This window comes from Tachypleus tridentatus, chromosome 9, assembly GCF_004210375.1.
Source record: "Tachypleus tridentatus isolate NWPU-2018 chromosome 9, ASM421037v1, whole genome shotgun sequence".
NCBI classification, from domain to species: domain Eukaryota; kingdom Metazoa; phylum Arthropoda; class Merostomata; order Xiphosura; family Limulidae; genus Tachypleus; species Tachypleus tridentatus.
Window position 1 is genome coordinate 153,671,111 of NC_134833.1, and position 18,926 is coordinate 153,690,036.

Below are 18,926 nucleotides of genomic sequence, written 5' to 3' on the forward strand. Positions count from 1 at the left end.
GTGCTTAATGCTGTACCTGGAGTAGAGGGTGAAGTGTCACTATTATCTGAATAAGGTGCTTAATGCTGTACCAGGAGTAGAGGGTGAAGTGTCACTATTATCTGAATAAGGTGCTTAATGCTGTACCAGGAGTAGAGGGTGAAGTGTCACTATTATCTGAATAAGGTGCTTAATGCTGTACCAGGAGTAGAGGGTGAAGTGAAGAGGGTGAAGTGTCACTATTATCTGAATAAGGTGCTTAATGCTGTACCAGGAGTAGAGGGTGAAGTGTCACTATTATCTGAATAAGGTGCTTAATGCTGTACCAGGAGTAGAGGGTGAAGTGTTACAAGACTTGTATTGTGGAGGGTAATTACCTGGGATAAAAGACTGGAATAAGTGGGAAAATAATGTAGGCAGAGGAAGAAATTCTAGCAGTGACATCAGTGTGAGAGAACTATTATTGGAAATACATTTTTGATTTAACTCTACCCACCCAGGTATTTTTACTGCATGTGACATAGGTTTAGTGTCTTACACTCAAAATTGTTACTTTTGTTGATATTACACCAATTAGAATAGCATAAAATCAAAGCTAATATTCCATATTTTAATAGTATACTAGTTTTCTTACTTCTACAAGGAAATATTTTAAAATCCTAAACTTCCTCTAGTGTCACACACATGACACAATTTCTTGTAGCATGTTATCATTCCTGTTTTATCCATCATCCCTTGAAAGAACTTCAAATTAATCTTAAACTCTAAAGAATTGTCATTATTCAGATAAACTACATTTTATTAGTGTTTGGTTAGAGCTAACAAATATAAATAACATCCCTCCTGCAACAGCCTACTTAACATGTCCTCTCTTTCAAAATTCAGTAATAGTTCACTCTTTTGTTTTACTTACCTATTATCAACAGAAACTGTTATGTATCATATGTTGTATAACTTTGTTCTGAACAGTACAAATGGTATTCCTGTTAGAAAGTTAACGACAACCTTGAATGAATGTGTAATTGTTTTTGCACAATTAGCCAGAACATTTTTGGAAGGGAAGGGAATTTGTCTATTTTGCATGTTATTACTCTGTATTGTTTAGAGAATTATTTAATTAAATAAAAGTTAAATGTAATACTATGAACAGCATTGAAAAAAAAACCAACAACAAAACGGTTCTCTTCAACCTAGATCAAAAGAAAAAGTACAAATATTTTATTTCTTATTTTTGTTTATTCCTTATATATACTTTTAAAAGCAACTAAAATGTATAAAATAAGGATATTTTTAGGTTAGTTAAGATTAGATTAATATAAATAATAAAATAAGTTTCGCAAAATACACGTGCACTGTTTGTACTAGTTATAGTTGCTTGTGGGTAATACAGTTCAATAGTATAACATGAGCTGCATGTTCCCTAAGTATATCAACAGTTGTTAGTCATGGTTCAAAGGGCAGCAAAACATTAAAATTTTAAATGTATACTGCTATGAACTTTGAAGTAATTAGGATAAACAAATGTTTTATATTACAGTATGAAGTTCTTCTAGAAGAAACAAAGTGGTAATTAGGTTTTTATTTTGGTTGTTATGAAGTTGGTCAGATCTACGGAACCCATTTTGAGTTAGGGTATAAAAAAAAAACAATGTATAAACTGTTAAGTTTTACTGAAAGAAAATTAATGTATTAGGTCATAGATTTACAAAAATTTTGAGAAAGAAAAGTATTTTTAATCTTAACATAAATTACTTTCCACATGGACTCTTTAAAACAAATGCTTAGTATATTGTTTAGAAATACTTCACTGAAAACTGATCTTTGTATATAACAATGTAATTAAGTGAAATACTGCCAAATTTTCTGAAGATATATATATATATATATTCAAAGTTAGAAGTAATAAATCTAAAGATAAATGGATAGAAAAAGGTTACCTGGTCAATTATGCAGACTCTTTCTGTATTTGAAAGAGTTAAAATGTTAAACTTCTTGACCTGTATTGTTTTATGTAGTGTATATAGACATAAAATGTTGACAATTAAAACTAATCAATATTTTAAAGTTTGAATTACAAAATTTAGATATTAACGGTTAGCAAGTTCAGACTAACAAGATGAGTTTTAGCAAATTTGATTGAGACTGTCTGCATGTGAGGAACTACATTGTGACATGAGGTCAAAAGGTCTGCCAGATTGAACAGAAATTTTCAAACTTGTGACATACTACTGATATACAGTGGTACCTCGGTTCTCGAACTTAATCCATTCCAGAAGGCTGTTCGAAAATCTAATCAATTTAACCATAAGAAATACTGTAAATTAACTTAATTTGTTACAGACCTCTAAAAATTATGCATTATGAAGCATTTTAAGTAAAAATATTGCTTATTTATACCTGTGTAATAATACTTACATGTATAAAGTTAACCCCCAAAACTATAAACACAATAAAAAAAAAAAAACAATTATTGAAAATTTAATTGCCTCTTTTATCTACGCTGAGGAGAGCTGATGGCATAAGTGAAAGGTGGTGAGGAACGTGGAGAGTAGGAGGGTTATCGTTTGGAAGGGGAGTCACCTTCCATAAAAGCATCAGGTAACTCTCCTTCTGGGGTTCTTTTTCTTTTCTGTCTCTTTGCACTGCTACAACCTGCTTGAGCCTCACTGGACTTATTTCTCACTAAATACTTGTGTAATGAGGTTTGTTTCTGCCTGGCACCCTTCCCATGTCTCACCACACTATGTAAGCCACTTCTCTTCCTAAATTTTTCAAACCACCCCCTATCAGCCTTAAAGGCATCACCTTTATCAGCACTCATTCCAGGGATGTTTTTCAGGAGGTCAGCATGCAACTGCTCTGCTTTCTCGCAAATGGTCTCAGAAATGCTATCACCAGCTAACTGTTTTTCGTTTACCCAAATCAACAACAGTTTTTCTACCTCTTCCATTGTTTGTGATCTTTGTTTGGTAAGCACTGTCACTCCTTTTGCAACATCAGGTCCTTTGATGACCTCTATTTTTCAGTATGGTGCCAACTGTAGACTTTGCCATACCAAACTGTGTAGCAAGGTCAGAGATTCAAACATCACTCTCATACTTCGCTATGAGAAATTTTTCACTTCTATTGTGGCTCTAACAACTTTTTCTTTTGGTTTGTTGCTTTGATTATCCTTCTTTGACCCCATGGTGGCTTATTTAATCAGAATATTTAGAAAAACAACAATGAGAACATTCACAGCAGATTTTAGCAGGGGTGTGGACTGAGTGACAGGTGCAAGTAAAATGTTATGGGCAAGCTTGGCATGGGCCAAAATGGTCAAAGGGTCGCTTGGGTCATCCGTCGGGTTATTTTGGGGGTTCGGGCCATGACAGCTTGGTTTGGAAACTGAGTTTATGTTCATTTTTTTCTCAAACAATATGTTCGAAGACCAAATTGTTCAAGAAGGGATTCGTTCGAGAACCGAGGTACCACTGTATTTGTTTTTATATCAATAAGATAGACATTTGCTGCCTAAAGCTGCTAAACTCAGTCAGTCAATAGAAATTAACTTACCATAGAATTTTATAAATAAAAGAAATTGAGATACCACAGTAGTCCACTAACAACCCCCATGGATTGTTTTATCAGGCTTGTTTACACCCCTCGTACATTTCAGTTGTAGACCAATACCCTTTTCAAAGCTCTGAAACATTCACAATCCTTCATATTACTTTGTCATGCATTAATTGTGCGTTCATCCAATAAATCCACAGTTTGACAAACATAAAATTATGAAATGAATGTCCATTTAACAAAAAATGCTGAAATGTGATTGAAAGAAATAAACTTGACTTTTCAACTAGTTCCAAAATTGATTAAGAAAAAATCAGAAGTTTATTGTTTACAGTTCAGACTTCTAGAGGTGCAAAAGAAAGACAAATGTTTCATTCTAGAAATAAACTACACAAGTAACATAGTGCTACAATATCAATTCTTCAATACAATTGAGCAGAAAGTAGTTGAAAAATTATTAGTTGTATTTTTAAATTTATTATTGAAGTGTGTATACATGTCAACTTTAACCTTTACTGGTCATGAAAAGGTTAATCCTATTGCTGTGGCTAATTTGATTGAGTTCTTATCTTAGTTGACCATGTCTTTTCATACTAACTTTTATGTATCTTCCCAAAATGTTAAGCTCTCGGCAAAAAACATTGCAGATATTTTGTGTTCAGAAAATCATATTTTTACTGAAATGTTGTCTATGAATATTAAGCCAGTGTTAATTATTCCAAGTGCAAGCAGTTTTCATGTTAACATTTAAAAGTACCTATCTTCACCTGAACATTTGTAAGTTTCCTTTGTATATAACCTCTAAAATCTTCAGATAAATCTTGTTTTCTTCCAGTTAGTTCTTGTATCTTTTAATTTTGTGTCCTAACTACATTTTGTCAATTTGCCTGATCTTGTAAGCACCATAATAAAATACATAATAAACTTAAATTACTGTTTCTTTCTCTTTCTATATTGATTGCAGGTTTTAAGAGGGAATGCTAATAATAGCTTTTAACACGTTTATGTATATTTATACCAAAATTTTATTTACTGCCCTTTGACCCATGTTTAACAAGTAATCTTGCTACACAAGCTGTAAATCATTTGGTGACCTCATAGCCCATGTTACATTATTTAATGATGTAACATGCAGTTTGCAAGCATATCTCGTGAATAATTTGATTTATCTAGTCTAACCTACTAAGTTCCTAATTTTAACATTTTAGTTATTTTATAATATTAATAAATGAATATACAAACAAACAAGGATTATGGTCTAGATCTGTTTTTTTACTGTTGGCTTTCAATGAAAGTTAAGCCTTCTGTTTTTATATTAATGGTGCCAGTACACCAAATTTTTATCCAGTAAAATAATACATGTAAGATCACAGAATAATAACATGCACAAGCAAAAACACTCCTGTAACTATTGTAGTTCACCTGATTTTCTGTGGTTTATAAAAGTATTTTAAAAATGTAGCTGAATTTGTTAGTGTGAATACTGTTTTCAGAGAACAAGATAATATAATTCATCATTTGATAGTCTAAAACCTTTGCTTTCTACTAGTTGTAAGTAACAGTATGAAACATCATGGAGAACTATTGATAATTTGTGAAAGAGGATGTGACAAGGGGCTGTGGCAACTGGATCTGGTTTTGTAAACATAACATTGAAAACTATAAAAAAATTATACTACATTAGTATTATCTGTATTCTAATGAACAATTTGTGAAGTTCATTACTTTTAAGGGGTTCTAGGTTGGAGAAGACAGAACATTTACAGAAGAAATGTTGCAATTCTGAAATTGGGGATGTTGAGGGTTTAAAAAAACAATAAATGTGTTGATGCCAAATTTGTTTGTGTATAATGATTATAAAATAGTTTAATTATCTTTAGAATATAATCCTGTAAAAGTTGCAACATGCACACTTTGGACTACCATAGTGAGAGAGTTAAAATAACTGTATCAAATAACTTTTGGTTTTTCACATCACATTGCTAATTTATACAATTCCTTTATGTGAGTGTAAACAACAGAATGTAGAATTCATTATAAGACTGAAATATTTTAAATTTATTTATCATTTCAAGTTTCTTAAGCCCGTGAAAGGTGGTATAATATTCCTTTGTTTGTTTAATTAGCAAAGCTGCTCTTCTACCTTCTGTTCAAGATATGAAATAAATGGTATAAATCATATTCAGTGTAGAACAACAGTATCTTTTACTGAATTAATGGATAAGTTTGAGAGGACAATATTTAACAAATTATTCCTTTATAATTAGTTTTTGTTTAGATGAGTTTAATTTTTTGGCAATTTCATAAAAGTATATTTATACATTTGAGGATTATTTTGAATTGTTAGCTTAATTTGTAGATAAGATGACATGTATTGGTAGATTACATTTGATTCAAAGTTATAAATAAAATTATTTGACACTACCATGTCAATAACATACAAGAAAAGCTGTCGGTGCTTAAAAGCACAAATAAAAAAAATTTACTTTAATCACTACAATGAGAAGGCAGCTGGAGTTCAGGGAGTAAAAACAATCTCTTTTAAAGTATCTGATATGAAACTGTTTAAGGTACAAGGAACTGAATATAATTTAATACTATAGTTTGGATTTAACATTGTTTTTATGTGTTATGTGAAATAGTTTAAATTCTTGGTGTTGAATACCTTTTTGAATTTGAATCCACTCGCTAGTGTTAACAAGAAGGAAGAAATTGTTCAGAAACTTCAAGATGACATGAATTTCTTTAGAGGTCAGTTGAATGATGTCAGGGAAGAATTAGATTGTCAGAGGAGGAAGAACAACGTAAGTTTGAGTTGTTTGTTTCAAAATTTTAAGTGCTGTCAAGAAATAACTATTTTACATATAAACACTGTAATAGTAAATAGGAGTTTTCTGATTTTATATGAAATTTTCTAAGCCTTTGAACAAAGTAGAATATATGTTCTAAGCTTTTATTGTGTAGTGAGAGTTTTTAATGAGGGTATCTTGAATTTTAAACTTTAAATCTTAATTTCAATTTTTATTAATACAATTATTGTAACAAATACAAGCACTGGTACTAACATTAAAATACAATGTTAATTTTAACTCACTGATCAAGGAGTCTAAAAGAAATGGAGGATGTTACAGTACTTCATATAAAAACTGGACTATATATAAGTGGTTCTTCAATACTTTGAAACCATAGTATTTGTTGTTCTTTGTAGGAGCTGAGAGAAAAAAACTGGAAAATTGTAGAGGCTTTAGCTGAATCTGAAAGGTATACTGATAAAAAGTTACTAGAAAGTGAGAAAGAAATAGACAGAATCAAGAAAGAAGCTCGGCTTGAAACTGAAAAGAAAATTCAGGAAACCGAAAAGAAATTTCAAGAGAAGCTGGTTCAGATAGAAAAAGAAGTTGAAGAGAGGTCTTTCTGGAGATACCAGGAGGACCAAAAAAGTCAAGATTCATCTGACAGAGACAAAATGTAACTATGTTTTTGTCTTAAATTGTATGTATGTGTCTGAATAGTCAAATTCACTCCAGACAGTATTATAGGTTGGCAAATACTATGCTTATTTTTATCTTTCAGGCTCTTAGCAGATACAGCAAAAGCTAAGTTTCTATTAGGTTAGACCAGCTTAGTTGACCATCATTACACCCAGCTTTGAGTTAAATGAAAGATACAACAAAGTATTTATTATTGAGATAATCTCTTGTTGTGAAAAGATGTATTAAGGATTTATACAACTGTCAGCATGCATAAAGTTAACATAAGACCATTAAAAGTTTTCTTTACATAAGTAAATTAGGTTGAAGTCTGTTTAATGTGTATCAGTATTATCTTGATGAGCTATAGAAAGATCTTACTACAATTTATGCTTGTGTATCTCTCTTCTAGGATAGGAGAAGATACATTTATTCAGTTGTTGCAAGAGCAGATTGACTCTTGCAAAAACCAAATAAATCTTCTTGTTGAAGAAATTGAAGAGCAGAAGTCCAAAAACAATGTAAGAATTAGCTAGCATTTATTGTAATAGGTGACTCTGAGCAATGTAAAGACAGTTGGTCACTAATATAAAGAACTGGCTACCATCTGTTTTTATGTATCTGGCCACTTGGAGTGGGATAAGTAATACTGGAGTTAAAATATACAGTTACATTCTTGTTAACTATAATTTGAATTTAGTAGGGTTTTGGAGTGTAGGGTTAGTAGGTTTGATCACATTTATTGTAATGGATATTTTAGTGTCTATTAAGCCTACAGCATCATGTTTAGTTTTTGTGTCATTGCAATTCTTACACTGCCACATGCCATTAAAATATAAAAAAATTAAAGGGTAATTCTGATTTGCCATGTTGCAAATTTAAAGAAGTAAAAAAAAAATTATTTTTTAATACATAATTTCTACTTTCAAAGCTATCCATTAAGTCACTCTGGACATGTACCAGTTTATTTACTTTGAATCTCTATCTGAGGAATGTAGATACAAATAACCAAAGTATAACTTGTTTAAATAAATGGAATTAAATTAGGGTTAAATACACCGGTAGGTATTACAAGAGAGAAACTGGAAGATAACAGAAGCTCTAAGAGAAGCTGAAAAGTACACCAAGAAGGTCAAAGAAGCTGAAGAAGAAAAGATGAGAGAATTAGAAGATCAAATAAAATGTGTGAAAGAGGATGTTGCTCTTCATCAGCAGGTAGATAAACAGAGAATGTGTGAAAATGTGGAGGTTAAAAGTCAAAATGATCGAGAGGAAGACATTTTAAAGGAGCTTGACAAATGTAAAAGTGAATGTTTAAGTCTTCAAAAGGTAAGTATGAATGAAATTGTGTTAAACAAAGCATTCGTTACAATTAATAATTGCTGTAGGTCACTCTGAATAAGAGTGGTGAATGTTTTAAATAGACTGAATTTATAGTTGTATTACAACCAATCTTTTGTTAATTTAACACTGTAGTGCCTGGTCTTTAACATGTTTAATTCATATGCATTAATTGAAGTAAGTGAAGAAAAGCAGTTGATATTTTCAAAGATTGTGCTTGGTAACTATATCTCGGAAATATAGTAACTCACTGGTTATAAATGGAAGCAAACATTTTTTTTCAAACATTAGTAACATTTTGTTTTGCTTATGTACACATTCAAATCAATAACCAGTCACATAATTAAAACTTGTATGGATTTTACAGCCTTGTTCACTTGTACTTTGAATAAATATTATTGTCCACCTGTTGAGAAATACTTTCTATAAATATCCATCATAGCTTTTGCAAAGCATGATTCAACACAAGCACAGTGTGAGTTTAGTTGCATGTTGGCTTCTTGCCAATTTAACCACTAGATTCTAGACAAATTTACATGTGGAGTATGCGTTATAGACCTTAGCTACTTTTCAAGGACTTAACATTGTTTTAGTTATTTTACTTTTCAAACTAGGTCACTAAGTATTTACTCTTAAGTTCTTTTTTGTTGTTAGATTCCATTATTTTTCTGCATATCTTAATATAATTGATCAAACTGTTAATGAGGGTTGAACTATTATGTGGCATTTAAATGTTTAAGTGTTTTTTTATTAAAGAATTGTAACAACTAGCAACAAATGTAGTACAACATAAACTTGAACATATTAACATTGGTACTTCAATTATTGTAGGTTTAAACTTTTGTAAATTATACTTACTGGTCGATTTAATATTTTTTAATATTAGTTAGTAATTAAATAGAACATTTCAAGCTATAAAGTCAGATCTATTATTACACATTGAACTTGGTAAACATCCATTTGTCTTTCACATTAGTGGTTTCATCACTTCTTGACAAAAACTTGCAACTAGTAACTAAATGTATGAATGGGTATTTGCAACTTAAAATTTACTGGTGCGATTCAGAAAATTTAGTTAAATTTACATCCTTATTTAAGGAGGGTACAATCAGACTACAGGAAGAACAGAAGAGACTGAAACAAGTTATCCAGAAGGTTTTCCCACAACTGAATGTGAGCAGTGAAATGGTAAGTCTTTGTTTTTTGTCGTTGTGGATCAAAGATTAAGTATGACATTTCTAATCAGCTTTAATTCAGTGTGAACAATGCTACTTTCATCAGGAGACAGTCACAGATATATAAAATATGTAGACGAGATTTCAAACTTAAACTGCTAAAATGGGATAGAAATGCATCTTAAGTGTTTCACTGCTGTTTACACAACACCCTCATGTACTCAGCACAGCAGTACGTAACATTTACGTACACCCAATTGGTGGTGAGGTTAGTATTAGATTCTTGACAAATAATGAAGTTTATTATTTTCATTACAAGTTTCTGTATCTTTTAGATTTTGGTAAATGTGACGCAGCATATCCATGTTGTGCTATTCTAATACTTAAATTTATACCAATCTCTCCAATATAGTCCGTACATTCTACACTGTAAACTACTTTTCCCAGTCGTGGTTGATTTTAATTCTATTTTTTAAAGATTATTTTTATTTCCTCATTTAACAACAAATTTTCATAACTTGAAGCTTATACATGTTTTATTTCTTTCCACAATCTGTGAGCTAAGTTAACTTTTTATAGCAAATAGTTTAATATAATTTGTGATGCAATTCGTAAGTGTAATTGTGGAAAACTTGAGTTAAAAAATCAACATGTTTTTATCAAACGGTGAGTTAAACCTTTTGTATAATATGTTGTAAAACATACTAACTCTTTTCCTTTTAAGAATGTTTAGTTTCTATTATTGAACCAGGACTTTGACAACTGGCTACAAGCATTGCAAGAAGCAGCTTTAGCAAGATTCGCTGATCAAGACCTATTAGAAAAGGAATCGTTAGAGACGCCTGGCCAAGATCAGCTTTACGTGGAAGCCTCTGAACATCAGAATAGAATCAAAATTTTAGAAAACAATTTAGAAGCAACTGGGAACAAGTTAGCTGAGACTGTAAAAGCAAAAATTGCCTTAGAGAAAGAAGCTAAACATTACAGATCTCTCCTTGTACAAGTGGTAAGAAATTCATATTGATGAGTAAGTTATGAATTAGAACATTACTCTTTTAATGGCTTCTAAGTTATCCTAGGATTTTTAACCAGTAAGGTGAGGGTAGGTGCATTTTTCATTTTGAAATTGACAACTAATATAATTGCAAAATAAAATGGATAACAATCTCAGTGTTAGAGTATGAATGAAGTAATAATGTTTAATTAGTGCAGTGCATATTGGTGTTTAGATGTGTATTCATACTAGAAATAACTAACACCAAAATGTTTTTATTTAAATAGGTACCTGAAGTTTTTGCTTTCCAGCTTCTTCAGGAGTGTTCATTAAAACCCAAACCTGACATTTATACTAATGTTATATCTTGTTTCATCTGCATTTTACAAACTTAGTGCTTGTGTAAAATAGTTGTGTTCTAATTCAGCTTTTGAATACAAGTTTAAAACATAAAAGCACTTAAACGAAAACCCTTTACCCAAGAAGCTTGACAGGTAACCTGTAAATTGTATGTACTGTCTATTGAGTAAATAAAATTGGCAAGTATTCATAGACATATATTTCAGTATGTAAACCTGAATAAATGAAGTAGAGGAGCAATAAAAGACACTGAAACAAAGGCTGGAACATACAGCACTCTGCTAAATTTATTACTAAAATAATCTAAGTAAGAAACATTACTTGCACATAACTATGAGAAAGAAACCAATTTGCCCAACGATAGTAAAACCTGATGGGATAGGATGTAATCGTAAATGATAACCCTTTGTTCGTGTTTTGTTTATCTTGTTTTGCCACATATGGTAAAAATTTAATCTGTTTTTGGCAGTAAGTTTGGCCTAAATAACAACATTCAATAATGGCTTCCTTGAAACAAAATGCTGAGCTTGAATAAGAAACAAAATTAGTAAAATTGATCAACTTCAGTTTCTTTTTTATGAAGTTTCTGAAAAAAAAACATAGTACTTACCATAATCTACTGAATCCAGAGTTGCATAAGTTATTGTTTGTAATAATAAGCGAGATGAAGTGTGGTGCCCACACGCATGCATGGTAGAGTTAGTGCCAGTACTACATTCCAATAGCTAAGTTAATATCATTAGTATATTGTGTTGCATTCCACCGAAATGTCACCGCTGAATATATCACTAAAAAACATGTAATTACCTTGCATGCAGTATTGTACTTAAAGAATATGTTTATGTCGAAACATTAGATCTTTGTTCTTGTTGGCTTGCGTACATATTGGTCTCTGCTATGATAATGGCCTGTATAAACATTTATATTTCAATCAACTGAATGATGTGAAATAATCTCCCATGTGTCATTTCTTTACCGTTAGGAGGAGTTTCTTGCCAAGCTCCAGGAACATGCAGCTAAAGAAGAAGAGAGCTGGACAGAGAGACTAGCTGCCAAAGATAAAGAAATAGAAAAGGTGCTTTTAGTTTCCTTTATGGAATTAATGCATGTTACAGCAAGGCATTGTGGTCTTACAAAATAGACATGAACTATTATTACACTGGGTTTTGCTTTTTCCTAATTAAATTAAAGATGGAAAGACATTCCAGAACTGTCTTAATATGTCAAAATTAACAGTGGATCCAGTTCTATTAAATCAATCGATCATGTTTGTGGTAGGCAGCAAATTATTTATCTCAAGGTATTTTTTCACTTCAGTATTTATTCTATTTATGTATTTACTTATAGATGTGAGTGCATCTCTTAACCTTTAATTATGGTTAAAAATGTTTAGTATTTAATTCTTATGTTAATAGTAAAACCTGTGGGTAGCTTGAAAAGATGTTTGGGTGATACTGGAGGGATTGCACTTATGTAAATTATTTAACTTTGTAATTAGAAGGACTTATGTAAATTATTTAACTTTGTAATTAGAAGGACTTAACCCTTAAATATTTGGCTATTTGATTCTAGTGTCTCAGCGAGACAACTTTGAAGGGATTATTTAAATATGTAGCTAGCTGAGTGAAGAGTCTTGGTTAGACAATAATAAACTACAATTTGTATCTCTAAACTAATAATAATAAAAATCACTGTGGTTGTGTAATTAACATCTAGATATGCAAGTTTGCACACAAAAGAATGAAAAATCTGAACATTACAAATTCTTGGCATTTCCACTACGTGGTTCTTTTTATCAATTTTCTTGTGAAACCTGAGTAAAATACTTAAAGGAATTGAAAAAGTCAACCTGAGACATTGGTTCTTTCTAGTTAACATTGTTTTTTGTATGCCTTTTTAAGATAAATGTTAAGTGAAACTTCAAACTGATATCTTGTGTAAATAAATGAAAAATAACAAACCCTCTGTTACTGATTTTTATATTCATTGTGATTCAGCTTAAAAAGTGAATCTTAAAGGTGAAAGTTTAGAACAAAACCTTTGTTTTTTTTAGAAATTAAACAACAGTTTGACAGAAGAACACTTGAAGACAAAACAACTTCTCCATAGGATTTTTCCAACTGTTAATGTGAATGATCAGTTGGTATGTGGTATTGTAGAAAATAACCTGCTCTTGTGTGTAGTATATACATCATAGTGTAAGTGTCCATAAAGAATAAAAACTAAACATTTGAGTGTTTTCAAAGAGTTATTGGTGGGCTTTTCCTAATGGTTATTGTACCTTTGAATGTGAATCTAGTGATTTGTTTCAAAACCTATTGCTGAAAAAAACATGCAAACTACTTTGGAGCTGTAAAAGTGACATTTGTGTCCCCATGTTGGTCAGGTCAGAAACAAATTGACTTCCTACCTTGTTAGTTTGTATGATAAAATGTAGGGACAGCTATGTAGAGTTGTGTGAAAAATCTGTAAACGTAAAAAGTCACCCAGCGAGTCAGTTAAGTTTATAGGCTTAACAAATTATCAGTTCTGGAATTCATTTCATTGTGATGGACAAAGTGCAGAAAACCATATTGTATTAAATAGTAACTTCCTTATTTGCAGAAATATTTTTCACTTGTGTAGACGTATATTGGAAGTGAGGTTTTAAAATTCACTCCATTTTAAATTGGTTACTGAATAGTTTTTGTGATGAATGAGTACAATGTCATTAGTGCACAACCTTGACACCTATTAATAGTTAGATTATTCTTTTCAGTGGCTCTCACTAATCTATAATTTGACATTTGTTGTGGTCTTTTCATAAAGATATGATCAGATGGGTGTATTTTCAAAATTGTTATAAAAACATGTTTGAAAACTATCTGATGGCATTAATCTAGGTGTACTGTGATCAGTAGAAACTAATTAGATAATACTTCCTTTCATCTGAACATTCTTTTAACATAGACTGTTACTAGTGAAATGTAGTTAGGCACATGTAATCAGTTTATTCCATGACATTCTCTTTTACATTAAATCTCATGATTGAACTGTTTTAGTATCTTGTATAAAATTTATTTCCAGATGTAATTTTGATTTATTAAGAGAAACTTTCCATCACTAACCTTGTGTTCAGCTTTATCAGTTTAAGTCAATATCCCTGGAAAATTGAAGTTCTAAAGTTATACAGTTTCTAATCTGTACTTACTACCACTTTAAAAGAACTAATATAACTTATTTTTTTTGTATTTGTCTTTTTAGAAAATATTTGAGTTTCTAGTGAATTTTGCAATATTGTTGACAATTACTGCAGAGTTTGTGAAAAGTAAACGTTTTTACTCCAAGCAGTTTTACTGTTTTGGTATTTGTGTTTTTAATAAACTAATGCATCGGTCATTTTGTTATTTAAATCCTTGATTTGGTACAAAATTATTACAGGGAAATATAGGAAAGATTTGCTTTGTTTTTTTTTCTTCAATGAATTAGGATTATGCAAACTGGTGCACACAATTTGAGGAAGCCTTGCAGGCATTTGGGAAACTAAAGTCTAGTGAAATATCCTCTTACAAAAGTTGAAAGAAGATGAGAGATTGACTGAAGGCTCGTTAGAACTGCAGAGGTTGGCTGAAGGCCCTGTTAAGGAACAGGGGATGGTGGAAAGTGAAATGCTGGCTGAAAGCTCTGTCAAAGAGCATAGGTTGGCTGAAGGCCCTGTCAAGGAACAGGGGATGGTGGAATGTGAAATGCTGGCTGAAGGCTCTGAGGAAGGGCAGAGGTTAATAGAAGGTTTCAGTAAAAGTGAGATGTTGGCTGAAGGCTCTGTGGAGGAGCAGAGGTTAACAGAAAGGTTCAGTGAAAGTGAAATGCTGGCTGAAGGCTCTGTTGAGGGGCAGAGATTAATAGAAAGTTTTAGTGAAAGTCAAATGCTGGCTGAAGACTCTGAGGAGGGGCAGAGGTTAACAGAAAGTTTTAGTGAAAGTGAAATGCTGGCTGAAGACTCTGTCAAAGAGCATAGGTTAATGAAGGCCCTGTCAAGGAACAGGGATGGTGGAAAGTGAAATGCTAGTTGAAGGCTCTGAGGAGGGGCAAAGGTTAATAGAAAGTTTCAGTAAAAGTGAGATGTTGGCTGAAGGCTCTGTGGAGGAGCAGAGGTTAACAGAAAGGTTCAGTGAAAGTGAAATGCTGGCTGAAGGCTCTGTGGAGGAGCAGAGGTTAACAGAAAGGTTCAGTGAAAGTGAAATGCTGACTGAAGGCTCTGTGGAGGAGCAGAGGTTAACAGAACTGTTCAGTGAAAGTGAAATGCTGGCTGAAGGCTCTGTGGAGGAGCAGAGGTTAACAGAAAGGTTCAGTGAAAGTGAAATGCTGGCTGAAGGCTCTGAGGAGGGGCAGAGATTAACAGAAAGTTTTAGTGAAAGTCAAATGCTGGCTGAAGGCTCTGAGGAGGGGCAGAGGTTAATAGAAAGTTTTAGTGAAAGTGAAATGCTGGCTGAAGGCTCTGTCAAAGAGCAGAGGTTGGCTAAAAGCCCTGTCAAGGAACAGGGGATGGTGGAAAGTGTAATGCTGGCTGAAGGCTCTGTCAAAGAGCAGAGGTTAGCTGAAAGCCCTGTCAAGGAACAGGGATGGTGGAAAGTGAAATGCTTGTTGAAGGCTCTGAGGAGGGGCGGAGGTTAATAGAAAGTTTTAGTGGAAGTGAAATGCTGGCTGAAGGCTCTGTCAAAGAGCAGAGGTTATTGAAAGTCCTGTCAAGGAACAGGGATGGTGGAAAGTGAAATGCTGGCTGAAGGCTCTGTCAAAGACCAGAGGTTGGCTGAAAGCCCTGTCAAGGAACAGGGGATGGTGGAAAGTGAAATGCTAGTTGAAGGCTCTGAGGACTGGCAGAGGTTAATAGAAAGTTTCAGTAAAAGTGAGATGTTATTGAAGGCTCTTTGGAGGAGCAGAGGTTAACAGAAAGGTTCAGTGAAAGTGAAATGCTGATTGAAGGCTCTGAGGAGGGGCAGAGGTTAATAGAAAGTTTTAGTGAAAGTGAAATGCTGGCTGAAGGCTCTGTCAAAGAGCAGAGGTTGGCTGAAAGCCCTGTCAAGGAACAGGGGATGGTGGAAAGTGAAATGCTGGCTGAAGGCTCTGTCAAAAGCAGAAGTTAACTGAAAGCCCTGTCAAGGAACAGGGATGGTGGAAAGTCAAACGCTGGCTGAAGGCTCTGAGGAGGGGCAGAGGTTAATAGAAAGTTTTAGTGAAAGTGAAATGCTGGCTGAAGGCTCTGTCAAAGAGCAAAGGTTGGCTGAAAGCCCTGTCAAGGAACAGGGGATGGTGGAAAGTGAAATGCTAGTTGAAGGCTCTGAGGAGGGGCGGAGGTTAACAGAAAGGTTCAGTGAAAGTGAAATGCTGGCTGAAGGCTCTGAGGAGGGGCAGAGTTTAATAAAATGGTTCATTGAAAGTGAAATGTTGGCTGAAGGCTCTGTCAAAGAGCAGAGGTTGGCTGAAAGCCCTGTCAACGAACAGGGGATGGTGGAAAGTGAAATGCTGGCTGAAGGCTCTGTCAAAGAGCAGAGGTTAGTGAAAGCCCTGTCAACCAACAGGGATGGTGGAAAGTGAAATGCCAGCTGAAGGCTCTGTGGAGGGCCAGAGGTTAATAGAAGGTTTCAGTAAAAGTGAGATGTTGGCTGAAGGCTTTGTGGAGGAGCAGAGTTTAATAGAAAGTTTCAGTGAAAGTGAAATGCTGGCTGAAAGCTCTGTCAAAGAGCAAAGGTTGGCTGAAATCCCTGACAAGGAACAGGAGTTGGCTGAAGGCTGTATCAAAGAGGGGCTAGTGGAAAGTGAAATACTAACTGAAGGCTCTGCTGAAGGGCAGAGGTTAATAGAAAGTGAAACAGTGGCTGAAGGCTCTGCTGAAGGGCAGAGGTTAATAGAAAGTGAAACAGTGGCTGAAGGCTCTGATGAAAGGCAGAGGTTGGCTAAAGGCTTTGTGGAGGAGCAGAGTTTAATAGAAAGTGAAACAGTGGCTGAAGGCTCTGATGAAAGGCAGAGGTTGGCTAAAGGCTCCGTGGAGGGGCAGAGGTTAATAGAAAGTGAAACAGTGGCTGAAGGCTCTGATGAAAGGCAGAGGTTGGCTGAAGGCTTGTGGAGGAGCAGAGAGTTTAATAGAAAGTGAAACAGTGGCTGAAGGCTCTGCTGAAGGGCAGAGGTTAATAGAAAGTGAAACAGTGGCTGAAGGCTCTGATGAAAGGCAGAGGTTGGCTATAGGCTTCGTGGAGGGGCAGAGGTTAATAGAAAGTGAAACAGTGGCTAAAGGCTCTGATGAAAGGCAGAGGTTACTAAAGGCTCTGATGATGCATGGGTATTATCTGATTTCTCAAAAGAAGTTGAGAGGCTGATCGAAAGTTTAAAAGAAGAAAAATTATTATCTACAAACTTAAAAGAAGAGAAAAGAGCAATTGAGAACTTGAGGCAAGAAGAAAGAGTGGCTTTTATACTTAATGAAGAAGAAATTATTGCTGAATGTTTGAAGAAAGAAGAAAAGTTAAATGAGATGACTATCCAGTTAGCAGAAACAGAAGATTGTTGTTGCAAGTTAAAGACTGAAGTTGACCATTACAGGATCATTCATACAAAGGATGTAAGTTACTGTTTTGTATTTGTTGTTTGTAATTCTGGTAAGGCATTGATAATTGAAACTACTGAAAATATTTTCTCAGCAATGTGTTCACTGTGATGCTATTGCTTGAGTGTGTCTAAAACGGGCCTCGACAAATATGTTGATATCGAGGAACCAACCCTAAAACTTAGGAACCAGGTGTGTCTAACTTAACTTCTGTATTCTTTGTACTGGGAAATGTATATTTACTTACTTTAATAACTCATACAATACTATAAAATGGTTGTTTATATTGTTTATTGCCAACTGCCTTTGGTCTCTTCCAGGTCTAAGCATACTTGCTGATTCATTGAATTGAGAGAAATGATAAAAACATGATGGTGTGAAATTAGTAATGTTCTACAACTGCACTGCTTCATTTCTGAAAAACACCAAATGTTGAAGTTGCATTAAAATTCTAGAAACAATGTTTAATTTAGGACTCGAAGAATGTGAAAACAGTTCCAGCCTTTCAGAAGTCCAAAGCTATTCTAGATTCAAGTTCTATTTAATGCAGTGCTACACACAAATAAAGTGGGAGAAAATGCAAGGTGCCTTGTTTGAAATATTTAATTACTATGGTGACCTGTCACCCAGGATTTGTCGAGGCCTGGTCTAAAACAAAATCCTTAACAATGAAAGAAAATGTCATCCTCAGATTATGCTTGTTGTTCATTATTAGGAAATATGTTTGAACTAGCCTCATTTGATTGAATTTGTGATTTTTGTAGACATTAGATAGATACATGAAAGCAACCATAATATTACCATATTGGCCCAATTATAAAGTTGTTTTTAATTAATAATTAATATAAAATTAATAGTTTTCTTATAACTGTGGCCAACAATTAAGCCCCTTACTTTGGCCTATCACATTCATGAGCAAATATCTGGTGCACATGCATAGTTGGATGCTATCTGGATGATCAAGACTATTACCAATTATTGCAACTAATTTTGTTGCATTATTGCTTTGTCTGTGCTTATTTTAAATTTTATGATTAATTCTTGTCTGTAAGTCTCATTTTAATGATTGACCCTTGTACAAGATTGATTGACCACAGCAAGACAGAATAAGAAAGTATCAAATTAACAAAACATTATTATAGAAGTTTTAAAACTATGGTGGTGCATGAGGCAGAAAAGATCCATTGTACTGCTTCTAGAAATCTGTAACAGAAAATTGTGTGAGACGTTTGTAGAAACAAAATAAACAGAGTTCCATAATGCACTTTCTGCAAGAAAGTTTTAGTGTACTAAAAAGGATGTTATGACACTCATTTTCTTTAGGGTACATTATATTTGAGATTACCCTATAATCAGGCCAATATGGTACTTATATCAGCATATTTTGAAAGTTGCCAACTTCAGATGTTAACCTTTCTGAAGCACTTTCAGTTGAGTAACATGCATCTGTTTATTTGATGAAATAAGTAGTG

At 33.5% G+C, this 18,926-nt stretch overlaps 2 protein-coding genes across 22 annotated transcripts in view; both read left to right on the plus strand.

Moving 5' to 3' along the window:
• LOC143226688 (uncharacterized) overlaps positions 1 to 18,926 on the plus strand; it is a 76,197-nt gene that overhangs the window by 21,770 nt on the left and 35,501 nt on the right. For 13 of the 16 annotated variants that reach the window (XM_076457990.1, XM_076457993.1, XM_076457997.1 and 10 more), the window contains 8 exons: positions 6,227 to 6,338; positions 6,743 to 7,002; positions 7,417 to 7,525; positions 8,070 to 8,333; positions 9,444 to 9,533; positions 10,272 to 10,526; positions 11,857 to 11,949; positions 12,928 to 13,017. In XM_076457990.1, the coding sequence (XP_076314105.1) occupies positions 6,227 to 6,338; positions 6,743 to 7,002; positions 7,417 to 7,525; positions 8,070 to 8,333; positions 9,444 to 9,533; positions 10,272 to 10,526; positions 11,857 to 11,949; positions 12,928 to 13,017 (1,273 nt within the window). The remainder of the gene's footprint in view (positions 1 to 6,226; positions 6,339 to 6,742; positions 7,003 to 7,416; positions 7,526 to 8,069; positions 8,334 to 9,443; positions 9,534 to 10,271; positions 10,527 to 11,856; positions 11,950 to 12,927; positions 13,018 to 18,926) is intronic. The other 3 variants (XM_076457988.1, XM_076457989.1, XM_076458000.1) reach the window with 1 other exon arrangement.
• Positions 16,446 to 17,372, plus strand: LOC143226690 (uncharacterized). Of its 6 annotated transcripts, none has more exons than XM_076458002.1 (4): positions 16,446 to 16,513; positions 16,574 to 16,910; positions 16,990 to 17,085; positions 17,116 to 17,372. In XM_076458002.1, the coding sequence occupies exons 1-4, from the start codon at positions 16,450 to 16,452 to the stop codon at positions 17,225 to 17,227; spliced, it is 609 nt and encodes a 202-aa protein (XP_076314117.1). In that variant the 5' UTR covers positions 16,446 to 16,449; the 3' UTR covers positions 17,228 to 17,372. The 6 variants fall into 6 exon arrangements, with proteins under 6 accessions (XP_076314117.1, XP_076314122.1, XP_076314119.1 ...); XM_076458007.1 differs by having other exon boundaries at positions 16,574 to 16,880; positions 17,038 to 17,085; XM_076458004.1 differs by having other exon boundaries at positions 16,574 to 16,706; positions 16,755 to 16,910; positions 16,990 to 17,372.